The sequence below is a fragment of the Zalophus californianus genome, chromosome 15 (genome assembly GCF_009762305.2).
Source record: "Zalophus californianus isolate mZalCal1 chromosome 15, mZalCal1.pri.v2, whole genome shotgun sequence".
NCBI classification, from domain to species: domain Eukaryota; kingdom Metazoa; phylum Chordata; class Mammalia; order Carnivora; family Otariidae; genus Zalophus; species Zalophus californianus.
In genome coordinates this window covers 76,782,223-76,809,884 of record NC_045609.1, presented here as the reverse complement: position 1 = coordinate 76,809,884, position 27,662 = coordinate 76,782,223, and the positions used below count along the sequence as shown (strand labels likewise).

The 27,662-nt window shown below is 52.6% G+C and overlaps 1 protein-coding gene across 9 annotated transcripts in view; it reads right to left on the bottom strand.

Annotated features, from left to right (window-relative positions):
- Positions 1 to 27,662, bottom strand: part of GRK5 (G protein-coupled receptor kinase 5) — a 207,499-nt gene that overhangs the window by 33,986 nt on the left and 145,851 nt on the right. For 6 of the 9 annotated variants that reach the window (XR_003518608.1, XR_003518609.1, XM_027587046.1 and 3 more), the window contains one exon: positions 16,289 to 16,366. The exons of the other annotated variants lie outside the window; for them this stretch is intronic. Coding sequence is in view for 4 of the 6 variants with exons in the window: in XM_027587046.1 (XP_027442847.1) it covers positions 16,289 to 16,366 (78 nt within the window). In the remaining 2 variants the exon portion in view is untranslated. The remainder of the gene's footprint in view (positions 1 to 16,288; positions 16,367 to 27,662) is intronic. 9 annotated transcript variants of the gene reach the window in all.

The window sequence follows — 27,662 nt, the reverse complement described above, 5'->3', positions numbered from 1 at the left end:
CCCCAGCCCCGGTACAGCTCGTGTCTCTCTCCAGTTTCATCATATCCCCACCCTTCCAACAGATTCCTCCTTTGCTTGAGCAACTGGGAGTTACATATCTGCCACTTGCCACCAATAACCCAGACTAATTCACTACCTGTAAAATCAGGAGGTAGGGAAGGTGACTAGGAGGGCCCTCCAAACATGACCCAAAGCATCAAAGCACCTCTCTCCTTGCTCTTCCCTCCCCGCCACCCCTCAGGTTGGCTGGTTCTGGTTCCACGAACTAATTCGGCCCAGCCCGCCTGACTCTAGGGACAGGCACTGGGACTGGCAGGAGGTGGGTGAAGTGGGGCTCATTTCAACCCCAAATCCTGGCTTGAAATGAAACCCGCTTGTACAATCACGACCAGAAGACAAAGGAGGGAGTTCACCGAACGGCAGCCTCAGACAGAGTTTCCTCACTCAAGGGTTGGTTTAAGGTCTGGCTGACAGGAAGAAAAAGCACCATTCTTCCACCTTTTTAATCAAAACCTTCAGCGGCATGTGGAAAAGCCACTGTCGTGCACTCTGTGTCCGTCTGGAGCAGTTCCTCTCTCCAACCACGGCCAGGCAGCAGACACAGTCCACGAGCCCCAAATCAGAACAGAACCGAAGGACAAAGTCAGGGTTTTGTTTTCTTGGCCATTGGGAAAAAATAAATCAGCCCAGACAAATGCTTGTGAGCACAGTGCCATGGGGCTGTGGCTCCCTCCATGCGAGGTCTGATGTCTGCGCCCCCCAGCTCTCCGTCGAAACATCCCCAACTCTTCCCTGAGTGTCCACACGGTCAGCCTGACTGGCGGCCTGCAAGGCCTGGGCGCCGTGCCAGATGCAGCCCTGCTGGGCAGAGACACAAGGCTGGACAGGCAGCTGGTGGCCACAGGTCCTTGGGGTAGAAGGCAAAAAATGACAAGTCTCATTGTGCTTCTTTTGAGTTCTAAGGGAGCTTACCGCCTCCCCTCAGGGTGGGCGTAGACTTCAATCAGAAGCGATTCACTGGAGCAGAGAAAGCTTAAGCTTCGGGGCCCTTTACTTGCAGCCCTGGGAGCTACAGAGAGCTCTGGAGGGGGGCGGGAGGGAAGCATTTCTACAGAGGCACTGCTGGTAAACTGAGATCTCAGATAAAAAGGGCCCGAGTCTCCAAGGCTCTAGTCATTGTTTGTGATTTCTTTTCTCATTCTCAGGAAATACTTTTGTACTTAATATTCTCTTCTGTTTTATAGTGAGGAGCATCTCCAGGTTATTTTTGCTTCAACTCCCCTCCAAACCTGGATCTTCCCTGTCTCCAACAGACAGCACGGTGTCTCAGAGGGGCCTTCTCCAGAGGGACCCGAGGGGTCCACTGTCTGCCTGCCACCAAGCCTTTAGGAGCCTGATCTCCACCTTTGTCTCTCCGTGATGAACAGCCAAAGACCCAGAGTCTGAGGAGCTCATGGGGCTCCCCAGAGTTTTCCGCGGGAGGAGAGGGTGCAGAAGCCAACACCCTGATGCTATGTTGAGAAGTAACCCGGCGTCCTCTGTGAGGCCCACGATCCCACTGTGATGGAGATACACGCGACCACCCTGGCAACCTCCTGAACTCTGGGCAACAATCTCGGGCACCCCTTTGGAGGTGCCCCTGGAGATAGCTGGCTACCCCACCAGGCCAGGAAAACACTGCAAGGGACAGAAGTGGTCTTCGCAAGCAGAGCTGAGGAGGCGCTGTGAGCAGAGTCATAAAGCCCGGAGCCCACCGCTTCTCCCGCTGGGGTCCAAGCTGATTTAGTCCGTCAGCCACGGGGGCTCCCTGAGTGTCCGTTCTGGGCTCAGGTCATGAGCTCCGTCCCAAGGACCTCATAGACAACTTACCCGGCCAAGGGCACAAAGGAGTTCAAGACTGGTGGGGACGAAGGCTGGCTGAGTGTAGTGCAGCCTCTCACCCCCAGAGGCAGTCTTATCAGACCCAAGTGGCTTCATGGCTGAGGTGAGGTCTGACCAAGGCCCAAAGGATGAAGGGGGTTTGGCCGAGCAACCAGGAGGACCCTTCCTGTTTTTAGCTCCTGGCGTTTGAATACTGACAAGTATTCTGAGACGCCCAGGGCTCTGAGAGCATCAGTTCTTTCCCTGACACTTTTCTGGACAAAGTTAAGATGGCGGATTACCTGGGAGGACCCCAAAGAGCTGGCTCCCAGAGGTCACCAACCGAATGGGGGGCCCTGAGGCCAGCAAGTGCTCGGAACAAGCGCTGCCTCTGCACGGGGCTCCAGGCTCTGCGATGGTGCCCCTGCTGACCTGGCCACCCCAAGTCACAAGGTGTCATGTTTCCGGGGTCAGCAAAGTGGAGAAACACAGCCCTTGAGAAATAGCCACAACCCTTCAAGAAGGGAAAAGCAGAATGGGGCTTAAAGGGTCTTGACCCGTATTTCCTTTGCTGTTCAAGTGGCTTTGCAGAAATCAGGAGGAAGGATTTTTAGGGGTCAGAAAGAGAGGACGTTTCTAAACATCGGCAGAACTTAGCCAGGGGCCCCGAGAGCTAGGCAATTTTAATGAGAAAGAAAGGAAAATACATGAGTGACCCTGACCCAGGCCTCGACTCCTTACGTCAAAAGCAAGAACTGATAATTAACAAAATGAAACGTGCCTGGAGAGGAGTGAGGGGCCAGCCGGGCTCTGTCAATTTGATAATCCCTGGCCATGACCTGTGGGCCCAAAGCCCTGGCTGAGAGATGACGTGCTGTTTACCCAGGCCGCGCTGGCTGTCGGGACCCTCAGAAGTATGACTTTTCCTGGCGAGTTGTTTGAATCCAGCCGTCTGTGCTCTGGGTGAATGCAGCCGTGCGCAGGTGACTCAGGAGCCGAGCTCGGGTCCGAAGGGGCCGGCTGCAGGATGCTCACGGCGGGGAGTGTCCCTCATTCCTTGTGCGTGAGAGGCCATGGCGCAGCAAGCCAACTTTCCATCTGCCAGAACACCCTCCCTCCCGTTCCTCGGCTTCCAAACTGGCTTCAGTTTGAAATTGTGTTGGAAATAGCTTGGCCTTGGAAGATTTTTCTCCAGTGAAGATTTCATTCCATGGGGCTTGGGAATGAAGGAGGGGCAGGAATCTCCAAAGATCCAGGGAACTGAACTGAAACCCCCCACCCCCTGCCCCCCATGATGTCCCTGTTCTGCCCAAGGTCCCCGGCCGGCTGGGGAGGGCCAATCAGGCCTCGCGGTGAGTCAGCGGAGCGCAGGCCGCAGGGAACGGTGGCGACCCACCCAGGGCAGGTCTGGGGAGGCCGGGGAGGCGCTATGTCCTCAGGAAGCCTAAGGCTGATTTCTATGTCCAGCCGCTCTAAAGAGAGGAATGCCGGGCAGGAAATACTATACACACACGCAGGAACGGGGACCAGAGGCAGAGCTGGCTCCGCTGGCATCAAAGGAGCGTCCAAGTTTCTGACCTGGAAGGTCACGAGAAAGGAAAGGGACCCAGACGGGCATGCTATGAGGGGCCCCAGCTGGCCCAGCAGCCTTGAGGAGGTCAGAACGAGCTGAAAAGAAATCAGGCTGCGGGCGAAGAGAATTTGTTTTCCGGGAAAGTCATGGAAGACAAGTAAGTACGTCTCTTTGAAGGACAATTGCACGGTCGTTAAAAATGCTGTGCAGGGAGACCGTGACATGAGACCATGCAAATGACACAGTACAAAGCGGAAGCCAAGCCCCAGGTTTGCCCTGACCAGGGCCAGCAGCTGGACAAGGGCCGGGAGGGGACAGCCAGTGTGTATAGCCCACAGATGGCAGCACGCATGTCCTCCCAGACTTGCTCATTCCTGCAGCACCTGGGAAGCTGACTGGGGGGACGTCTGTCTCTGGTTAACTTTAGAGAAGACAACACAGGGGAGGAGAAAGCTCGCAGGCTCTGAATCAGACAGACTGGGCTTGTAGCTCAGCTTCACGCTCTTTTTGTGCTTCTTTTATTGTAAAATATTTGTAACATAAAAATTGCCATTTCAACCATTTTTAAGTGTACAGTTCAGCAGCAATAACTATATTTATAATGACAACCTTCACCACCTTTTTCCAAAATTTTCTCATCACCCTATTAAGTAGCAACACCCCATCTCTCCCTCCCAGGAGCCCCTAGTAAACTCTAATCTACTTCTGTCTTGACAGATTTGCCTATGCTAGCATTTCACATAAGTGGAATTATACAATGTGTGGCCTTTTACGTCTGGCTTCTTTCACTTTGCATAATGTTTTCAGGGTTCACCCACGTGGTAGCCTGTGTCAGGATTTCGCTCCTATTTATGGCTGAATAACATTCCATTGCATGGACAGACCATATTCTGTTCATCCATTCATCTCTTGATGGGCACTGGGTTCTCTCCACCTTCTGGTGACTCTGGATAGGCTCCTGTGGATACTGGCATACACCCATCTGTTGGAGTCCCTATTGTCAATTCTCCCAGCCTGCCCTCTCAACAGCTAAAGACCTCTGCCTGACGTAGAAGGGACAACTGTGTCGACTACACAGGATGGCCAGGAATATAGGACAAGAGAGAGGTGCAGAGCATACAGAATATGGTAGGTGCTAAATTAACCTGACCTGCTCACACCTCCCCCATTACAATCCACCCTTAGTAAAGGAAAGAGCTAACAATATTCCCCTTCAAGGGTCTCCATTTAAAAAGCATGGATGCTAAATGGTGTAACTTTTGGCACCAGCAGCTTCTCTGCTTTGCCTGGGTGCCGCAAATGTCTCACCATTTAGACACATATAAACCCAAAGAATAAGAGCCTTGGGAGAATGAAGCCCAGCTGCAGGCCAATGACAGTAGAAATTGGAAAATGAAGTCAGTTCCTTCTAGCGCCTTCTCTCCAAGCTTCTAGCATAGGGTTGTAGAAAGCCTGGCAAGGAATGGCCCAGTCTCCTCTTCCAAGCCATGTGACCCTTGGAGGGGAGGGGTGCAGCCCCTCTCTGGACCTCAGTTCCCTTACATAGGGAATGAGAAGTTGGGCTTAGTTCAGGTTTTAAAGCTGGGTTCCACCAAGCCACAAGTGTTCTTTAAAAGCCAGGGTCTGGGGAGAAGGAGGGAGGCAAAAGGGGGTCCAGCCCTCAGGCTGCTCAACTGTGGCTGGTCTCTGTGTCTTCGCATACTGGAAACTTGTGGCCAAAGCTATCTGCAAGGCCCTGGATTGGGTGGCCCCTGAGATTGCCCTGGGTGCCTGGGCCCACCCCAGGAGGTGGCTTCTGTCCTCTTGGGGTATATTGGAGGAACGATGCCCCCCAGGATGGGCTCTCGGCTCCTCTCCCAACGTACCAGGATTTCTGGAGGCTGAAACCTCCATTCAGAAGGCGGTTCAAGCAAGCAGGGGCCCTTCATGCGGAGTGGTGCTGTGCCGGGCACTGGGGTGAACTTGAAATGACCCAGGAGCGCTCATAAGTCCCGCTATTCTCCAAACAGTACCCTAGCTCCCTGGTGAGTGCTCCTGTGTCATTAGTGAACGCTTAGTCAAGAAGAGACTTAGGCAGAGCCCAAGGCAGGGAGCCAGGTTAGCTCACCTTAGGAGAACAGGATGGGGTAGGGTCAAGAGCACAGACAGAACTCTCAGCTTCCCCCATCCCAGCTATGTGACCTTGAGTGAGTTACTTAGCCACTCTGTGTCCATCTCTTCATTTTTAAAATGGAGATAATAACCCATGGGATAGATGTGAGGATTAAGTGAGTTATTTAAAGTCCACAGAATCCTGTCTGGCATGCAGTAAGAACCGCTCCTGGGGCCGCAGGGGGCTGGAGCCTGATGGGCCTCTCAGATGGCATCCAGGCCAACCTCCTCACTCTACTGATGGAAACTGAGGCCCAGGGAGAGCAGGCATCTGGCTGTGAGGGGAATGAGAAGGAGCAGGCTTTGAGGCTCAGGCCTGGCTTCAATTCCCCACTTGGCCCCAGCTTGGTGCTCTTGGGCAATTACTTAACCCCTTTCAGCCCCGTTTCTTATCCGTTCAGACAACCGTTACAAGGACCGAGTGAAACAGGGAACATGGAGTCCCAGGCATGCAGCAGTTGCTCAGTAGATGCTAGCTCCCTTCTGTCTTGCCCCAGGATAGCTAGTAAACACAAATGTGCCTTTATTTGTTTTGAATTCTGCTCTCTACTGCTCCCAAAAATGGAAGAGGAAGAGGCCCAGCCTCCCCTTCCCCACTGCTGCTTGAGGACACTCAGGAAGTTCCTCTCTCAAGTTTCCTTCTCAGTCCTCTCCCACGGAGTCATTTTGCAGTGCTGTGGCCAAGTGGGAAAAGCCAGGATGCAGGCCCCACTGCCCCTCCAGCCCCGCTGCCTGCCCAGCCAGATCCTGCTCAGGAGGGGCTCAAGCGAAGGTGGACTCCGAGCTCACTGGATTCATTGACAGCAGGATGGAGATACTCTTCTAGGCATCTTCTGGGAGACAGATGAGGGCCAAGCAATCTAGCGGAGATGGAATGCTGGGTCCGGGGCCAGTGTCTGGAAGCCCCAAACCCCATGGAGGATGGGGCAGGCACTGGGAAGGGAGCGATTTGTCCAAACCACCTATATCCCACGCCTTGGGTTGCCCTGGGGACCAAGGATTGGTTAGACAGTCAGGCAGACTCTAGGCCAGCTGCCCGCCAGGCCACAGAACCCAAGAAGGGAGATGGGGAATGAACCTGACTCCTAGTCCCATGCTCCTGGCTCCAGGTCATGCTGTCTCCAGCAACAAGCCAACATTTATAAAATGCATCACAGCTGGGAGGTAGATAGTTAGCCCAGCATTTTCCGAAGATGATGAGATGGTCTTAGGACACAATTAAATACTACGGAATCGTTCAGTGACAAAGGTATTCTCTTTTCAGTTCTCCTTTGAGCCTCCGGTCATCAAGAAGAAAGTCTCAGTGTGGGGCCACCGTCTTGCTAACACATCTCCAATACTCACTAATCTCTCTTCCAAACAAAGAGAAAGGCAGCTTTAGGCTCAGAGCCTCAGGCAGGCAAAAGAGGATCCGGGGAGGATTTAATGCCACTTTTCCCAGTTAGCTTTCTGTATGACAAATAAATGCTGGCTTTCCAGGCACGGTCTTGACACAAAGTTTTCTTTTGAAACTCATTTGCTTTAATTAATTAATTAATTATTTAAAAGATGTCAAGTAACCTCTACACCCACATAGGGCCCGAACTTACAACATCACGATCAACAGCTGCATGCTCCCCTAACTGAGCCAGGTGCCCAAAACTCACTGATTTTAAACAGAAAGACATGGGTTAATTTAAAAGAGAAAAAACTTATATACAACTAATTGTAAGGGTGGTGTGCAGACACGGCAGAGACTGTGAGGTGCCTGCCGTAAGAAGGAAGGCTGGCCATGAACCCGTCCTCGCGCCGTGTTTATCATCCCCATACTCGGACGGGAGAACCGAGGCTCCAGCCATGTAGAGCAGGAGGGCGGCAGAGCTGGGGCTCCATGCGCTCCCGGGGGCAAGGACCGAAGCCGCTGACTGCCCCGCCCCCAAGGCAGAGGAACTGTCCCCGCAGAGAAGCTAGCCAGCTTGGGCTACCTCAGACTCCTAATCGGCTGCCCAGGCTGAGAAGGGGGAGGTGCCGGTGAAATGAGCAGGGGGCCGGGGGCCAGAGAAAGAGGAACTTGGAATAATTATTAATTCCTTTCATTCAAGCTCTTTACTTTTTAAAAGGTGGGTGTTTTCTGGAGAGCCACACCAGCACTAGGAATAGATTTCTTTTGTGCAAAAACTTGGGCTGATGGGTAACTTCCCCTTAACAAGAACAAACTTCCCTGCCTTACCCTATCATTGTTTACAGAAGCAAAGAGGCCTGCGTCTGTGTGAGGCCCAGAGAACAATATCCTGCCAGGAGACCTCCAGCAAGAAGTGCCCCCCAAAAGCTGCCTGCCCCGGGCATTCCCAGCATCCCACAGAGGCTGCCACGTCGGTTCATGTCAGGAGTCTGCCCCAACCCACCAGTGCACCTTGGTGTCCAGGCTCCTTCAGCAGGACCCTCCACCAGGTCTGAGCCTCCCCTGGAGTCTGCTGATAGTACATTAAAACTGGGTGTCACCTGCCAGGCCTCAGGGACTGGGGTGGTGCAGCTCAAAAATGGAGACTTGGCACCACTGCTCATGGGCCCAATTAAAATGAATCACAGCAAGTCGGACTACAAACAACATGGCTGAAGCAGGAGACTCAGGGGCTCACCTGAAGCCCTGCCTCCACGATTTGAAACCAGCCTCTTCCCTTCCCAGAACTTGGTTGCCTGATCTGTAAAATGGGTACACTAACACCCAGCTTGGGGAGTTGCTATGGAAGATCCAAGAGCAGCTCTGTACAATGCCATTGCAGCGTTGGATACAGATGGCCTAAAGGATAGCATATTGTTATGTCAATTGGGAGACGGACTGGAATAATCGTGAAGGACCATGCCTCACCCTGCTCTTCCCAGCTGGCAATGGGGCTTTGGTTCTCCAGAGGAAGACAGATTCATGGGCCTAAAGTGCACTATGATTTGTTTACTTTGTCCCCATATGCACCCTGTTCCCCAAAACCCTGAGGCCTTCTGACAAGGAAAGATAAGACAAAATGAAAGCAAGTCCTTTAAAAACAAGTAACAAAAATGAATCTGAGTTTTATCAAAATTAAAAACCGTTGTGCTTCAAAGGACACCACCACAAAAGTAAAAGGACAGCTCACAGAATGGGAGAAAATATTTGCAAATCATGTATCTGATAAATGACTTGTATGCAGAACATACAAAGAAGCCTTAGGATCCAACATTAAGAAGACGACCAGCCTAATTTAAAAGCGAGCAAAGGATCTGAACAGACACTTCTCCAAAGAAGATCTCCAAAGGGCCAATAAGCACATGAAAAGATGCTCAGCATCATTAGCCATTAGGAAAATGCAAATCAAAACCACGATGAGATACCATTTCATACCCACTAAGATGAATACAATTAAAAAGACAGAAAATGCCAAGTGTTGGTGAGAACGTAGAGAAATGGGAACGCGTAGGCGCTGCTGGTGGGAGTGGAGAATGGTGCAGCCCCTTCAAAAGCGGTCTGGCAGGTCCTCAAATCACTAAACATCAAGTTACCATGTGACCGAGCTATTCCACTCCAAAGTTATCTACTCAAGGGAGATGAAAACTTAACGTCCAGGCAGAAACTTGTACACGAATGTTCACAGTGGCATTATTCATTCTAGCCAAAAAGTGGAAATCACCCAAGTGTCCATCAACTGAGGAAAAGATACATACAACAGGGTCTATCCATACAGTGGGATATCATCCTGCCATAAAGAAGACTGAAGTACTGATACATGTTACAACATGGATACACCCTGGAAACACTATGCTCAGTGGAAGAAGATACAAAAGGCCACACACTGTATGATTCCATGTATATGAGATGTCCAGAACAGGCAAATCCACAGAGACAGGAAGTAGATTAGTGGTTGCCCAGGGCTAGGAGGAGAGGGAAACAGAGAGTGACTGCTGATGAGTATAGAGTTGCCACTGGGGGTGATAAAATGTCCCGGAAGCAGACAGTGATGGTAGAGTTGTACAACTTGGTGAATATTTTGAACCACTGACTGTACACTTTAAAAGGATGAATTTTACGGTATGTGAATTTTATCTCCATAATGCCAGTATTTTAAAGTCTGTAGTGATGGATGATATATCACACTGCTTTCATAATCACCTGTTAGTAGTTATTACTATAATTAAAAATACTGCCCGGTCGACCCCAGCTCAGAGCAAGCCTGCCCCCCTCCCCACCCCACACGCACCCCCCGAACACCTGTATCACCTCTGGTCTGCAGGTACCTGGAAGGTGAACTGCCCAGATGTCTACAGAGCCCAGCACACAAATCTGATCCGACCAAGGGGCCTCTGGGCAGCTTCTCTGAGCTGACACACCTTTGCCTATTTCTAGGACATGCAATACCCAAGGCTGTCTCACCAGCACCAGCGGACTAGCCTGTCACACAGACAATGTTTGCAGTTTGGGGTCTGGGGGATGAGAAGGTAGGCAGGAAGCTGTACGCACCGTATGCTTCCCCGCATCCTCCAGACCCCCCTGCTGGCCCGTGGAGCTTTAACAAGGCAGCTCCTGCACTTCCTTCACTCCTCTCCTCCCCTTTGGCAGTGAACACGAGGCAACATCTTCAAGATGGTGGGGCCACAAAAGCAGCCAGGACCCCTGGTCTTCACCCAGGAGAGCTGAAGACCCAATCAGATAGTGCCTAAGAAAGAAAGAATCTCTGTTGTGAGAAGCCCCTGAGATTTGGGGGTTGTTTCCTATGGCAGCTAGTATTAATCATCCTGACGAATGCATTGCCTTCTAATGAGCCTGGCCTCTCTGGCCAGCCTCTGTGGCTGGGGGCCCTCCAGACCCCTCCTTGGCCTCTCTCAACTCCACAGCTGGAGTTCATGTCTGAATGATTTCCTCATTCAACAGCCTAATTTGGAAAGCACAGAGAGGAGGGGAAAGTCAGACGCTAGCCACCACTGAGTGAGTGTCTAACACGGACCAGCTCTGAGCTCTGTACTCGCTGGTGTATCTGTGACCCTCACAGCCACCCCACCCACTTGACAGATGAACCACCCGAGACACTGGAAGGCTAATTAACTTTCCCAAGGCCATGCAGCTAAAGGAGGCCGAGTCTGGCTTCCAACCCAGGTCTACCTGGTTCTGAAACACCTTCTCACAGCACTCTGCTGCCTCTGTGTTAGGTCCCCACTTCGGGTGCACTCCAAAGCCCGCCCAGGACTGGTGTCTCCAATAACCTCCAGAGCAAAGCTGGCCGCGTTTGGGCAACTGATGCAAGATCTGGGCAGCGTCCAAGGAGTGGGCTTTGCCGCCTGGGAAGGAAGCCTTCAAGCCAGGGTTTGAAGAGCATCATCACACAGGGAATGAGAATTCAGCTCTAGGCATAAGCTCTGGCTTTGAGCAGGGACTTTCCGGCCAGACTCTCAGCAAACACACCGTGTCAGACACCAGGGAACACAAGCCAGCCAAGTGGCAGCTCCCCAGGAAAAGACACGAGGCAGGCAAGGTGAGGGGGCCCACAGAAGGAAGCTTCCCAGGGCCCCCTCACTGTCTCATATCCCCTGCAGGCACAGGGGATACCCACAGAGAACAGATGCCATCACCTCTGCCCAATGAGCTAATAACCCTGCAACCTGTAGCAATGACCTTCGTGCTATGTGCTCTGTCTTTCCTGGGGGGGGGGGGGGGAGGGCAGCCACTCAGTAACTCAAGATGAAAACCAGGGAGTCACCTGGGACTCCTTCTGCCCGTTCTCCTTCATGCCCCACACCTGGCCATCCCCTAAGAGCTCCTTCCTCCTAACATTTCCCAAGGCTCTTGTGTCACCATGTCCCTAGGGCCACTGTCCCAGCATGGGGCACAGTCACTCCCACAGCACCTGCAGCAGCTCCCTAGATGGTCTTCTGCCTCCCAGGCCTCCCCCTCCCCTTCTCTCCCCCATGTGGTCAGAGGGACCAGCCTGAACCGCAAACGGCCTGCGAAGCCCTTGTGGCTCCCGCTGCCACCGGGATGGTGTCAAACTCCTCAGCACGTGTGCCAGCCCTGCCGCCCAGGGTGCCCTCATCCCCCTACCTTTCCACTCCTGCTATACTGACCACCGCACACCCTCTCCCACCCCCACAGCAGGGTTTCTCAACCTCGGCACCACTGACACTTAGTGTCAAGAGAATTCTTTGTTCTGGGGCCGTCCTGTGCACCGGAAGGTGTTCAACAGCATCCCTGGCCCCTACCCATCAGATGCCAGAGCACATCCTCCCAAGTGTGCCAATCAAAGCTATCTCCAGACACTGCCGACTGTCTCCGGGGGGGCAAACCGTCCCCAGGTGAGAACCACTGCTCTATACCTTTGCCCATGAAAGGCCCTTCTTTCCTTTCATTTGTATCTGGCCGCCTCCTCCTCACGTTAACATCTGATTCAGCTGCGTCACCTCCCAGACGCCTCCCTGGCTACTCAGGCTGGTGTAGGGGCAGCTTCCCTTTGCACAGTGCTGCCACGGCTCCTGCCACACTGCAGCGGGCTGGTCCCCAGATATGCTGTCACCCGCTCTGCAAGAAGGGCTCCTCAGCACCCCCCCGGGGGCCTGGAGCGCTGACCGTGTGCACCCGCATAAGTATAACAGTGCGTCGTGCTCAGAGACCACCCCGGTAGGTGGCCAGAGGCAAGGGGCTGTGTGCAGCCAAGGTGTCAGGCTGAGGGACGCAGAAGGGAAAAAAACCAGAGCAGGGGTCTAGGGGGAAGGGCCCTGCAGGCACAGCCTGAACAAAGGCTACGAGGTGTGGGCAAGATGAGACTGGAAATGACATAGCCAGAGCCCAGTGTGAGGCCTGTGGGAGAGGTATCAGGAGAAGGGATTTTGAAGCAGAAGGAAACCAGGTCATGAAGACCTTTGGATGTCTTCTGCAGCCGCAGATGTATCCAGCAGGATGCAAAATTTGGGGGGCACAGGTCTCATGGTCAAACAGGTTTGGGAAATGCTTTGTCTGCAAACAGGTTGCTTTATTGCAGGACCTCTCAGAGTCTTCGAAATGCTCACGTGCCAGGTGAATCTTTACAAGCGGAAGATACGTGTAGTATCACCCCCATGTAACTGACTACAGAGCCTCTCAAATGATCGGTGTCCTTCAGCCTACCCTTTGGAAATGCTGCGTGGAGCTGAGACACAGGGGCTACAACTTGAAGAAGGGCTCAAGGTAAGGATGATCTGGGTTTGGGAGCAATGGCTCTGGGAGTTCTTCAAAGACCTCAGGGCCAACACTGGGGCCTCAGCCACTAGCTTGACCCCTCTCCCCCAGCCCCTGGCTCCCCAGCCCTTGGGGCATCTGCAGCACCAAGAAGTGAAAACAGCTCCTGAGAGACTGTCTACAGGAAGGACTGGGAGGCAGTGCGAAATTTATTGTAGGAAAACAGTCGCCCCATGGGACTGTTTCGACCACCTCCCCCAGGCCCCTGGGCCACAACATATGGTGTGGTTTAAATTTTTAAAATTGAGGAGTACTTAAGGAAAAAATGTTGGCAGCCTCAGAGGCACTTGTAAAACCGTCTGAGCTGATGAGGAGTCTGGACCCCATCCCTCTAGGAGATGGAGGCAGCACTGAGCAGGGGCAGGGGGTCCGGAGAGCAGGATGGGGTCTGCCAGCAGGGGCTTCCAGATGAGGCTGGCCAGGCAGGGAGAGAATGGAACAGGCCCTGCAGCAGCCCCTGGATGGGCCAAAGGAGCCGACAAGGCTGGACAAAGGAACCACTTCATCCTCACTGTAGACCACAGCCGGGGCGGGGGCAGCAGAAGGGCAGTGAGGGACCAGATGTGGGGAACAGGGCACCACAGTTGCAGGTCGGGGGCTCAAGTCCCGGCTGCATCACCTGGGACAGTGACAGTCCCTCCGGAGCCTCCCCGTGCTCATCTGTAAGATGGAGCCAATGGAATCCCAACACGTGGTAGCAGCAAGGACTAGGGGAGAGAGTGTCTGCACACAGTGGGTCCTCAAAACACGTTAGCTGCCATTGTCTGGGGGGAACACAAGTGGGTGGGTGGCCCCAACTGGGTGCACATGGAGAGCTGGACTGGCAAAGCTGAGGCACCGTGGAAACCACCTTTGCTGAGGGCAGCTGAAGAATCTGTTAGCTGAGTGGCCAGAGCACATTACCCACCTGCCCCCCCCCCCAACCTGGCCCTGGCAGCCACCTGTACACGTCTCAACTCACGGAGGCTGCAGCCATCACAGGTGACGCCTAGGAGGTGTCTGGCACCCCGTAGGCACTGAGCCGGTGAGCTGTTGTTCTCACCCACCCTGGGGTATTTGCACCCTCAGAGCCGTGCCTCCTCTGAGCTCTGGGTCCTGGTTCTGCCCAGGGTGTTCACGCTGTCTCAAGCGGTGGCCAGGAGATCAAAAGCAACATGACAGTGGCTGTGAGTGCGGGGAAACAGGGACCCTGCTCACATATCTCCCCCTTGACCCGTTTCAACCTGAGAACTTTCAGAGATGCCAACAAGGCCTGTATCTGGAACAAAGCAAGGCACAGCTGCCTGAAGGCCCGATGGCCACACGGATGGAGCGGGCAGCCATGTGGGCCCAGGGCCGCGCCTGTGCAGAGCAAGCTGGCCCTGCCCAGCGTCTGGGGCTTTTATGAATGTGAATCCTCTCGTTTCTGCCATGTGCAGAAGGACTGGGACTGCTTGCCCATCACGTGGAGAGAAGCATACGCTTACGAAGGAAGCAGAAGCAGAGACAGCGAGAGAATGACAAGTCGGGGTGGTGGCCTGGCGGGAGCAGGAAGAAGTGACACAAGAGACCTCTCTGGGTGTGAGGCTGAACTGACTGCACAGAGATGCCCCTGGCCGCCTGCAGATGCTGGAGATGAGCAGCCCTGCTCCAGAACAGGACCCAGTGTGGTACGAGAGACCCCCCCCCGGGGGGGTGGGGTGGGACAACCCCACACGCTCGGGGCCCCTGGCCCTCCAGAACCCCTGAGGGGGCAGCGAGGGTGTGAGGGGGGGAGACCAGAACTACCAAGGACCCCCTGGGACGCTTGCTGAGAACATCAGGGTGGGAGTTACAGGCCCCAAGGGACTTCCATGTCACGTTGATAAAACGTATAAAAACCTGCAGAGATGGTCCGTATGTGCAGGGCAGAGGAGGCCTGATTTTAAACTCTGAAGGAGCTTCTGTGAGTGTAAAGGCCTCAGGTCACCCTGGATGCCCTTGCCAGGGGGGTCACAGGCTGTCAGAAGCCCACCTAGGGCTGCAGGAGCTGCTGTATGGGGCCCAGATTCCTTGTGTCCACAATCCTGTCTCCTGAGTGGAATCCTCCAGAGCAGCTGCAGCAGACCTCTGCAACTGCATTCTGCTTTAGTGAAGCTGTGAAGGGACACCCGCCAGGGTGTCCTGGCACCCTGGTACCCTAGCACCCCCAAGGAGGCAGGCCGGCAAGGCAGGGGCTGCCTTTTTTCCAGGGGTCCAATGTCACATCCAGGGAGTCTCTACACCTCGGTGGCAACACCTCTCTCTCTGACTGAAGCATCTCTCATCTTTCTCACTGTTTGGTTCTTATCTTGGGACTCACTTGTCACTCCCTCAGTGTAGGCTTGGAGAGAATGGAGTCTGATGGTCTGGTTTGCAGGGACCCTGTGACATTATCTGGTCAAGCCTCACCCATTTCACAGCAAAGAACACCGAGGCCTGGGGAGAGGAAGACCCAGGAAGAGAAGGTCCCATGGCAAATTAGGGGTGAAGCCATTTCCTGACCCGCATGCCTGTGTGTTGCCACTCCCTGCCATTCTCTGTGAGGACGGACCGACAGGGCCCTGTCACAATGGCTCTGGTAGCCCCAGTCCCCTGGAAGCCTGGGAGAGAGGCAGCATCCAGATCCTGGATGAGGATGGAACCACTGCTGGCCCACAGGGGCACAGAACGCACCCAGAACTGCTGGGATGCAGGTCACATCTCAGGCTCCTAAGGCTTCTAGGAGATGGGTCTGGCAAGGAGGACCACTTTTAAGAAACAGAAACTGAGGCGCAGGAAGGGAACATGACTTAACTGTGTGGGCGGAAGAGCTGGGACTAGAACCCAGGCTCCCAGGCCAAGTTGTAAACTAGATGGAGACCACGTTTATCTGTCAAGCTGGGGGTGAGAAGGAACAGGTTCCAGGGAACCAAGGCCACCAGGCCCCCAGGGCGTAGTGCTATCTCTCTGCCTTCAGCACTGGGGTGGGTGTGCTCCTGAACTCGGGGCCTCATGGCCCCTCTCCCTTCAACAGGCAGCAGAACATACTTCAGGACACACTACATTCTGTGTGTATTCAACCAGTGGTACCTCTACCAGCACAGCCTCAGCCACTTCATTTCCCTCTTGATCACCCCCAACCCTTCCCCTCCACACCAACCTCTCCCAACTACCCCTGCTCTGCCCTTTCTTCTGGGCCAAGCCACCACTGGTCCAGCTACAAACACTTGGGTGTTGGCCGTGGCAGCATAAGGCCCCTGGAGGGGACTGGGCCCCAGGAAGCAGGCCTCCCCACCCCACCCCCGGCCCGGCCCGGCCTGGCCCACCTGCCTTGGCCTTGCCAGTCTCGGGCACTCTCTGAGGGAGGTGAGAATGCTGGATCTGTGGAGACCAACAGCTGCCACCAGCTGGGTGCTTCACAGCTCCCCACGTGGCCTGGCCGGGATCTGGGGCCCAGATTCCTCTAGAAGGCCTCCTATTCCTCCTACTGTGGGGTGTGGGTGGCCTCTTACCTTTGGGGTGAGGTACTTGGTCATAATTTCCTTCCCTTTTTCCCCCAGCTTTTCATCTGGAGTAACTTCATATTCTGCCTGAAACAGAAGAAGGAAAAGAACAATAACAGATCTGCTCCTGAGCTGCTTCTAGTTACACAAGCTTCTCAGCCCCTGGAGAAGACACCATGGAGGTCAGGTGACCACTCCCTCCCCCCACAGAGCAGGAAGCTGAGGCCCAGACTGGGAAGAAGACCTGGCCAAGGAGCTCTGACGTCCAGCCCAGCCTACTCTGCACCATCCACAGACATGTGCTTATTAGAACAGGTGCTGTCTTCTCGGGCTGCACATTAGGGTCACCGGGAGCAAACACTGGTACCCGGGCCCCACCCCACACCAACAGACTCTGACCCTCTGGCCAGGAGGGCAGGGCTCTGGACAGCTGGGGTTGAGAACCACCGACTCAGATAAATCACAGGAAGCCACTGGAAAATAATGAGCCACCAAACTGGAAGGTCCCCAAGAGACTGCCTGGGGTCACTCAGACCTTTCAGCTGCATGACCTTAGACGATTTCCTTCACCTCCATAAAATGCAGATTGAAAAAGCACCACTACAGGGCAACTGTGCTGACAGAATGTGACAAAGCTCTCAGCCCAGAGCCAGGCACATCATAATACTCCATGAACAGCTGCCGTAATTATCACCATTGTCATTATTATCCCTTGCAAAAGAAAACGCTAATATGGAGCTTTTTGCAGCTTTTCAGCTTATAAAATGAACATACAGAGATTTTTCAGATGTTCAGAGGGCGCGCATGCACACAGAGGGAGAGAGAGAAGCAGACTCCCCGCTGAGCAGGGAGCCCAATGCAGGGCTCGATCCAGGACCCCAGGATCATGACCTGAGCCAAAGGCAGACGCTTAACCGACTGAGCCACTCAGGCGCCCCTTTTCAGATGTTCTTATCTGAACCTCAAAAAAGCGCAGGCAGTGATGTGGGAGGGTAGGGTCTCACACCACATCTGCATATGAAGAGCAGGATGTTCAGCAGACTTGGCCAGAGTCATTCAGAGGAGATGGCAGGGCTGAGGCCTCCATCTCCAAACCGGAGCTCTTTCTCAACAACTCCAAGGAATTTAGGACTCCAGATCGCTGGCCAAGTCAGCGGGACCTCCAAAAGACAAACCTTTTTATTTTCCTTGACCTCAAGAGGGGCTCCTTCACTCACATCTGACGCACTTGCCCGAGGATAAAAGGCCTCAAGTTAACAAGAAGCCTGGGTAAGCCTGCCTTTCTCATTTAGACAAGAGAACTAATTGCAAATTGTTTATAACCATTTCAAAATCCACCACCCAAGGATTTGTCAACCTCGGTCCAAAAGTACAGCTATTTCAAAAGAGACAGGAAATGACATCAACACAAACTGAAACACCATGGAGTTAGGCGCCCCGGCCCTCCTGGCCCAGTTCACGGCAACCCCACAATCCAGTGTCTAGGGTCCAATCTCTCCCCCCAGGCCAGTCCAGAAGCCCCTCCAGAAAAGGGGTAAGCAGAGGCAGCACGTGGAGTGCCCACAGATGCGGCCACACATTTCCGTCCAACACGAGTAAGTTTTTCCTGTGATACCATTTCTCTTCTAATAGAGAATCAAGACTCAGTGATTTTTCTCCAAGGAAGAAATGTTAACACTTCAATCATTTGGATCACAGGGCTATGGGATAGTAATTCCGGAAGGAATCCAACCCCCTCACTTTACAGAGCTGGACACCGAGGCTCAGAGAAGCCAAGGACCGGGTCCAATATCATACAGCTGGTAGTGGCAGAGCCACGGTTGGGGGGGGGGCGGCCCACAAGCCTCCTGACTTCCTTCCATGGGCCGCCCGCCTCAGTGCGTCGCCCTCCACAATGCCTCCACACCACGAAGACTAGCCTTGTGGGACTGATGGTTTCTTGTTGAATTGATTTGATTGATGCGATTTCCTGAGACTATTTAAGGAGAGAAGGTGGCTCTTCCCCCTTGAGTTTTTCCTGTTATTTTCTCCCCGGATGCTTCCGAAAAATCCCCCCAAACTAATACGCACGTGTGCACACCCAACACAGTATGGAGTAGGTTACAGGCTCACCCTCAAGGTAGGTATTATTATTCCCTATTAACAGATAAGGAAACTGCGCCTCTGAGAGGACCAAAAACCAGTTCAAATACAGTCACGCGAGCACGTGAGAGGGCTGGGAGCTATGTCTCCAGAGGGGGTGAGAGTTCTAGAGCACAACTGACCACCCTTTTTCCCGGATGAGGAGAGAAGCACCTAGTGTCCTGCCGCTCTGGAAACCCGCCTAGTGGTCTGGCACCATGGGAATCTACCCAGACTGCTTTGCAGGGCCCAGGCCCCGGGCAAATGGCCGACCACCTTTTGGGGTAACTCAATCCCATGCAGAACCCTGGATTTGCACTGTCCCAAAATACATCTGTGAAGGCGGCTCTATTTAACCAAATGGAGGCTTGAAGCTCATTAATCAGCCTCAATAACCAGCTGAAAATATTATTGCTCTGGGTACTAAAACCCACGTTAAAAAAATAACATCACTTTCAGGTCAGCTGCCTCCCAGCAGAGGCCCGGCTGGGCAGCTGGGCGCCACAGTTCCACAGGGAGGCAGCCGGGAGCACGCGGGGACAGGCATCCCCAGCCCAGGATCAAAAGGCCTTTCTTTGAGAGTCCATGTCAGGTCACCACCACTTGAAGAGCATTTGTGTTGGGAGGCAGAAAACCAACAGAAGGCTTCCAGCTGGGTTTTTCACACTGATTAAGTCACCTGGAGTGACAGGCCCTGTCTCCACAGTGACCCCCGAGAGGCCTCCTACAGAGAGAAGGCACCATGGCGGCTCAGCTGGGTGGGCAGAGCTCAGGCAGATCACGCCACCCGAGCCAGGGGACCACCCGGGAACCCACTGCTACGGGAACACCCTTGCCCAGGTAGTGGGCAAAAGCTGCTGAAATCAGCTGCGACCAGAAAACATAAGCAGCAAATAAGAGGTTGGGCCAACAGCCCAGAATTTTACAATTAGCGCTGGCTCGGGAAATGGCAGCCAAAGACTTCAATGAAGAGAGAGAAAACCACATGCAAGGAATGCCCCCATGACCTCCATCAGTAAGGGAGCTCCCTCCAACCAGAGAGGGTGCTAGGTCTTATCCCCTCCCCGCAATGGACGGTACATGTGCCGTAAGGCCCATCTGAAACCTGGGAGCTCAACCCTCACAGCCAGAGCACCAAAGGGCACCTACGCTAATCCACTCAGAGGATATCTCTCTTCCCCAGATACATCCAAGGTGCTCATTTCATGAGCCTCTCCTCGCACTGTGATTTATGCCAAATGCAGAAATGGCCTTTGGGGAGGAGATGCTGCTATTAACACAAAGAGCAAAACACTACATTGAGTTTAAGGTAGAAAGAATTATTTATAGATCTCTGCCTGCCAAAGAGTATAAACATCGGTGTACATCCTAGTTTATAAACCTAATATTTTATCCTCTTGGTCTGCTCTAATTGCATCATCAATCTCAGAAAATTCCGGTGAAAATATGTCTTCTCTATTAAAACACACTTCCCTCGGATGATTTTTAAAAACATGAAGACCACAAGCCAGTAAAAGGGGACTTGTCAGTTTTCAAAGCAGCCGGCATTGGTTTAAAGAGCAGAGTGAGCCGGATTCCTCTCGGCCTCTGACTAACTTCAGATGTCACCTCCTCCTCCTGGGAGACCTTCTCCTGCCCTGACAAGAAGATGAAGTCAGAGATGCTATGAGGTCTTGCCACCTCCGGCTTCTGTAATTATCGATGTGGTCAGCTTTTCCAGAGTCCTCGCGGCAGGGACAAGTGACGCGCTTGGTTGGCAGCGCTGCTCACCACGGCCCTTTCTGGAGAAACACCCAGCTCCACCCACGCCGGCCTCGGCGTCTTGCTGTGCTGCTCGTGTGGGCTGGAGGTCTCCATTTGCCTCTCTGGAGTCACTCTCTACCCTGGTGTGGGCAGGCGAGAATCAGGGTGAGCAATTACCCCCCCCCAACCTGGGCACCATGGTTCCCGGCCCCCTCTTCTAAAGACCCAGCTCACATACGCTGGCCTGCATCTGTCCCTCCCCTTGTCCCTGCAGACCTAGAGGTGGCAAAGGCTCCCACGTACTGCATCAGCACTACTGATTTCCCCATCCTGCTTAGCACTCCATCAACAGCCCTGCACTCGCTCGTGGGCAGGCTGTCCATCTCATGCCAGGACCCTGACTGAACAATCCTTCAGATGGCTGGGCCCTGACCCTGCCCTCTCTGCTCCCCAACTAGAATGAAGAAGCACTGCAGAGGGGCGCATCCCCCAGGAGTCCCAGGATCGGATGGGTCTGGTCAGCCCCAAAGCTTGTATCTACCTGGACAGACTATTCTCTGGTCTCTGCAGAGACAGCTGCCATCTGCGGAGCCCTTTTAGGCCTGGGTCAGGAAGGGAGTCACTGGCCCCCCTCAGGGCAATAGATGGGACGGAACCAGAGAAAGAGAGGGAGGAGCCAACCCCTGGCCATGTTGGAGTATAGCCTGAGAGTGGGAGGAGTGACCCCAAGGGGGACCCCAGACCCTACTGACAGCACCACAGACACCACCTTGTGCAACACAGCCTGGCTGGGGCAAAGGCTGTAAAGAAGGAAGGACGAAAGGGGTATCACACCTTTCTCTTGGGTGAGGTGACAAATTCACCAGCAGCTGTCACAGTCCCCTGGCAGAGGGGCCATGCTGTCACCTCCTGCCTGCCCCATCATACTTCTCCCGAGAGCCTCAGCCCTGAGTGGCTCTCTCCCCACCCCCTCCACCACCCCTGGACTGCCTAGTTGTTTCCCCTCCTCCCCCAGCCCCAGAATTATTTCTCTGTCTCCAACAAGGCTCATAAGGCCACTATGCATAGGCCTTTGACTCTCCCTGTTACTCTTTCAGTTCTAAGAAGAATTTCAGTCTAGCCCAGTTCAGGCAAAACTGTTATCTTTTAGCTCCTAGAATTCAAGGATGGACTGAATAACCAAACTGTCGGGGGGCGGGGGGGCAGGGAATGAAATGCAGCCAGGCCAAGACTATCAGGATAGCAACATGAGCACTTCTGGAACCCACTCTCGTCCACACGCGTGTGCGTGTGTGTGTGCACGCACACGTGCCTCGTTCTCAACGCTGACTGGCTTACTCCAGTGGCACATGGCAGTCAACAGCGCCCAGGCTTTTTATGTTAAGCATTCTCTGCCAGAGAAGGACCTCCTCTCAAGTCTATAAATCCCAGAGAAAGAAATCACTGGCCTACATTGGCTCACAGGCTCATCCCTGCTCCAGCTGACTGTGAATGGGAGGGGGGGTGTGTGTGTGACACCGTAGGAACATGGCAGCTTATAGAAGAACCATGTTGGTCAGGAGTATGGGTGGGGGACTCAGGAGACTGGACAATCCCACAGAGGTCTACTAGATGAACCCATTTTATAAGTAGTACTTTTTCAAGATGACCCTGCTCCCAGGGTCTGGCTTTACCAACTGTTCTGAGGGTCTCCATGTCCATCTGAAGAATGATTACTTCCCTTACCCCCCTCCCTCTTTGGGGAGAGCACAGAAGTGATAGAAAGACACGACACATACTGGGTATGACTCATAAATAGGAGAAGCAGGATACTTGACTCCTCTGGTGAGGCGCAGCAAATCGTTTCGTTTTACAAGTAATTTCAGGATAACCGGGCACATTTAATGCCAAGTGATAGCCCACTGATTTCAAGTGATTTCCTACAGTTCTGGGCTAATGAATGGCTTGAAGTGTCTTTTAGCATTTCCTGATAGAAGGTTTCATTTGCTGTAACCTCGTATCTGTAGTTGCCGGTCTCCAAGATGGAGACCATAAGGATCCTTGCCTCCTGTTATTCGTGCTCTTGAAAAGTCTCTTTCTATACTGGAAAGACCTAACCTGTGTAAATATTATGATATTGGGGCTAGGACAGTATGGAACCTCTGCGGCTAGGTCATAACAGACACTGCAGCTTCTAGCATGCTGTCCTGAATCACTGGCTCTGGGGAAAGCCAGCCATGTGACAAGGACGCTCAAGCAGTGCTGTGGGGAGGTTCACGGGGAAGACAACTGGGGCTTCCAACAAACAGCCACCACTAAACGGCCCGCCAAGCGCATACACTTGGAACAGATCAAGCCTTGGATGACTGCAGCCCCAGCCAACATCTTTAATAGAACCTTTTAAGACAGCTGGAGTCAGTAGCATCTCGGTAAATCATTCCAAAATTCTTGACCCACAAAAGCCACGAGATAATAAGTGTTTCTTGTTGGTTCACGCTGCTCAGTTTTGAGGTAGTTTCTTATTCAGCAATAGGTAACGAATACTTACGTATCTGAACTCAGAGCTAGTATCGCTTACTTCATTAAAAGTTATCTTAATTTATTCATTTTTCAATCTTTCATTTAATCAGAAAGCAAGTTCCATGAGGGCAGGAACCTTCTTCTCCTACTCAGTGTGTAGTCTCCGAATGCTAGAACAGAGTATGATATACTAGACACATCCAGGAGATAAGTGCTAAATAACTGGTTGAGTTATCTGCCACATCTCCCCTAACCCCAAAGAGAAGAGACCTGAAAACTTTCAGTCACACCCAAGTGAGGGGACACGAGGGTTTCAAATGAGCTGGGATGTCATCTGGGCTCCCAGACCCAGGTGAGAGAAGACGTACATCAAATCTAAGTCTGTGGAAAGACCCTATTGGCCTGTGGAGGTTGACACTGGAGCCTCTTCTGGTCCCCTGACCAGGTGGGCAAATCTTCTTTGAGGCCAAGTCAAGTCACGGCTTTGACTTGGGTCACTAACTCCATTTCTCTGTGGGAAGGCAATGAAGGAGTCCTTCTCAGGCTCCCAGGAGGCCCTTGACAACTAAGACTAAGGGCTCAATTACCCTGTGAATGATACACAAACAGTTCTGCTGCCCCCCAATCACCCAGGCCCCATTTTAAAACAGCCAGGGTTTTGACTCGAGAGACTTGACTTGAGAGACTCAGACATTAGGACTGTGCAGGACAGCAGCATTTCCCGGGGACTACGTCAGAGACTGACGAAGACGGGTTATTTTTAATAAACCCCACTTGGTAGAAATTCAACACAGAGGTGGGAACGGTGTGGATGGTGCCGGCTGAGCCAGGGAGCACTGGGGCTGTATGCTGCCTCCTTGGAGTTCCAGTCAGGATGGAAGGAAAAAACATATTTCAGACGAGAGCTGCGCCAGCCCTGGAAAACTCAATAAAGTCTTCCTGCGTAAAAGAGGTGTTCCAAAGGCTGGTCATTTGACGTCAAGATGGGTGATGAAAGGGCCCTGCTAGTTCCCAGAGATGCAGACAAAACGCGAGGGGCAGGGCCAGCCTCTAAGAGTGGCGGCCGCGTTAAGGCGTATGTAAAGAACATTTGTCGCATCAACACAGGGAGCCAGACTCACATTTCCTTTCCAGAAAAAAAGCTCTTGGTACTGGCCCAGCAAAAGGGAACGTCTGCACGACCAGAATGAAAATGGGCATCCATTGGATTTTTTTTTTCTCCTCAAACTGACTATAAGTGTCTAACAAGACACGTGGCTGGAAAATTCCACTGGCTCCTGGGTTTAGCCTTGCCTTGCTCTGCCTCATCAACTCTCTAGATGAGTCTCAAAGCTGGCGATGCCTCATCTTTTCCAAATGGGGAGCAGCCTTGGTCCAGGGCTCCATCTTTGGTCCTCATCTCTCCTTCCACGTTCATCTCCTTGGTCAGCTCACCCAGCCCACGGCCCCAAATACCAGCTATATGTTGACAACTCCCAATCTTCCATCTCCAGCCCAGACCTTTCTTGCAGATGCCAGACTTGAACGTCCATCTCCCCTCAATCATCTCCACTTGGTTGTCCGAGAGACACTCCAGCTAAGAGTACCTAAAATGGAGCTCCTGGTCTTCCCCCAAATGCGCCTCCCACAGCCCTTCCCTTACTCCATCCTTCCATCTGCTCAGGTCAACACTTTGAAGTCATCTGTAACTCTTCTGTCTCACCCACAATGCATCCAAAAATACTGTTAACTCTGCCTCCAAAACATGCCCCAAATTCAACCACTCTCACCACCGCTAAATGTTTCCTCACTGGCTTGAGCAACCATCATCCCTCGCCTGGACTGCGACAGCAGCTGCCTATAAGAGCTCCTACGCCCGGCCTTTCCCCTCCAACACAGGTGCCAGAGGGATCCTTTAGAAACCTAAGTCAGCCCATGCCACTGCTCTGTTCAAAACCCTCCAGGGGCTCCCCATTTCACTCAAAGTCAAAGTTCTTTAATGGCACAAGGTCTTGCATAATCAACAGCTCTCCTAGACCCCTCTCTGCCCTTGCTTCCTCCATTCCAGCCACAGATGCCATGCCTGTAGGCCTTTGCACTGGCTGGTCTCCTGCTTGCCTTGCTCCTCCACCACACACTCCCCTGGCGAACTCTCACAGAGGGGTCTGGCACCCACCCAGAGCCAGCACTGCTCCCTCAGTCTGTCTGTGGAAGCTGCCTGCCTGACCAATACACCATTCTGGCACTGCCCAATAATGAGGCTCCAGTGCGTGTTGGAGCCAGCACCTGGGGCAGAGGGCACTGCAGGGAGGGGTGGTGGGGGAAGCCTTCTGAGAGCAGAGCATGAGAGAACAAGGAACCAGCCGGCACTCTCCTGAGGGGCACGTGGGGGCATTTCAGGCATCAGGAGTGAGGGAGCCAGGGCCGAGAGGCTTCAACCTCTGCGGTGGCAAGTCAGAAAATGCACGGCTCAAGAAAGACCTGGGTGAAGGTCAAGGATTAATAGTGCAGGTGGGGGCCTAGCAGTGGAAGGCCTGGTATTCAGCCTCAGAACTTGGACTTTATCCTGGATGTCCACGTTTCCCAACCCTGGATACACAGTACAATCGTGGGCAACTTGAAAAATGCCAATGTCTATTAGAAATCCGGGCCAATCCATGAGTAATGAGCACCCCTAGTGCCAAACTGTGGTCTCCAAGTACCATTTCCCAGTAAAGGAACCAGAGCTCCTTGGAGATACAGTGGACTCTAAGTCTAGGCAGTAAAGATACAAGATGAACTGAGACACCACATCCTACCAGATAGCAAGGAGCTGCCCATGACTACTGGGTCCTCTCAAGGGCTCAGAAGCCAACCTGGTGGCCAACGATGAGATCATGGAGCATCAATAAGGATAATGACCACCACACATCAAAATGCATCCATGTTTAAATCCACGCCTTTAAAACAAATTGGTTACTACTACTGGAGGGTGCTAGTGAACCGATCTGGTACTTAGAAAACATAAATACAGGGAAAGAATGAAGCAACCCCTCCATGAACTTTATCACTAGGTAACCAAACAGTAATTGAAAAGAAGTTTCCCAGTCAGTCAGCAAATGAAGAAGGAATGACAAAATGAGAATGTCACCATGCTGCAATCCCTAATTAATCAACACATTTAGGCACTGCCTAAATCGGCTGCCATCTCTAACAGAAAGACAAGCGGAGAGTAATGTCCCCTGATGGAAGAACAAAAAACCACATATGAAGTCACCCTGCCCCTGCCAAAACAAAAAAACAAAAAAACTAAAACTGAATCTGGTCAAGTTTCTCGATTCAATGAGCAATTTACAAGCAATTCAGAGAAACCTATTGCATGACATATGGAGTGACAGAGCAGATTTCAGACTCCGGGACACTGCTGGATGAACAAGGAGCAATGGTTATAACCTGTTAAAACATGCATTTACAGAAAGTATGAGAAAGTTGGACATTTAAACACTAATATTTGACGATAATAATTACTTTTTTACCTTAGCTGCACTAAGGGCATTGTGGTGATTTTTGTGTGTGTGTGAAAGAGCCCTTATTGTTCAGAGATACTGAACTGAAATGCTCACAGATGAAATCACATGTGTGAGATGTGCTACAAAATGCTACAAGCAGGGAGGACGTGGTGAAACAAGACTGGCCATCAGCTCATAATGGTTCAAGTGGGGTGAAGGGTGCATATACTGCTCTTCAACTTTACTTTTTACAATTTGAAATTATGAGAAGTTACGAAACTACTAGCCCCCCCCACCCCGTCTGAGATTCAAATTAATGAGACTGGGCTTCGGCTCAGGCATTGGTATTTTTTTTAAGGCTCCCCAGGTGTTTCTGTTACTCAGCCAAGGTTGAGAACTATTGTAGTCACTATGTGAGACATGCTGAGAGCCTCCACTAAAACCAAGACAGAGGCTATGGAGGGGAACTGGTCTGCGAGGGGTCAAGGAATCAAGCATATGGTCCTGGATTAGATGGGGAAAGAGATGAGGAAGAGGGAGGGGTTGGGGACATTGCAAAGATTTCAGGCTCGGGTGACTATGGGTGCTGGTCACTGGATTAAGGGGACATGTCAGGCCTGGTAGGTTTGGGGATCTGGGGTAACGTGACTTCTGGCAGAGACACTCACTGGGCAGTTTGGTTTGTAAATCTAGAGATCCACACCAAGACCCTGAAGCAGACACAGAAACCTGGGCCCCACAGGACTGTCCCCCAAACCGAGACAGAGGTCAGGATGGCTACAGCCAAGGGTGGCACTGGGGCCTCTAGGAAACAGCCACCTTTTGGTCCCCTGCCCTGGGAAGGGGTGCCTGGAAATACCCCATTCTTTTCATGACTGGTCTCCATTCCTTGCGCTCCCACCCACTGTCCACCTTCCTTGGATAGACACCCAAAAGGCAGTCTGCCAGGCTGAGGTGCCCTGTCTTCCTGCACGAGTGCTGAGGAATTCCTGCATATTCCTATGTCGTGTCCTAAAAGCCCAAGCAGATCAAGCACCATTTGTTAAACCAGTCAAGGACTGGTAAATCTGAAGGAAGTCTCCATATGGTGTCAAACACGGCCACACGTGTCAGCAGCTGCTGGAGCCAGCAACTGTCAGATTGGCTTAAAACGGCCAACACAGGTTCATTACACAGATGCTTACTTAAAGCCTGTATGTGCCATGCTCTGTTCTAGGCAGGAGTGAATGGGAAGCCCAGGGTCCTGGCCTCAGGGAACTTGCATTCTAGTGGAAAAGTAGACAGTAAATAAGAACACAAACACAAGCTCTGGAATTTTAGAAAATGGGTTTTCAGCTAGGAGGGGTCATGGAATCTAAGTGTTACCTTGGGATGTTATCCAACTTCCCCAGGCGCTGCCTTGCATAGTAACCCAGGCTCCCAGAATCAGACAACTGACAGGGCTTCCCTTTAAAGCAGCAGTAACTGAGGCCCAGAGAGGGAGGTGGCCCATCCACGATCACCCGGCTGAGGCAGACTTGCGGACAAGTCTGGAAATTTATTGAGCAACAATT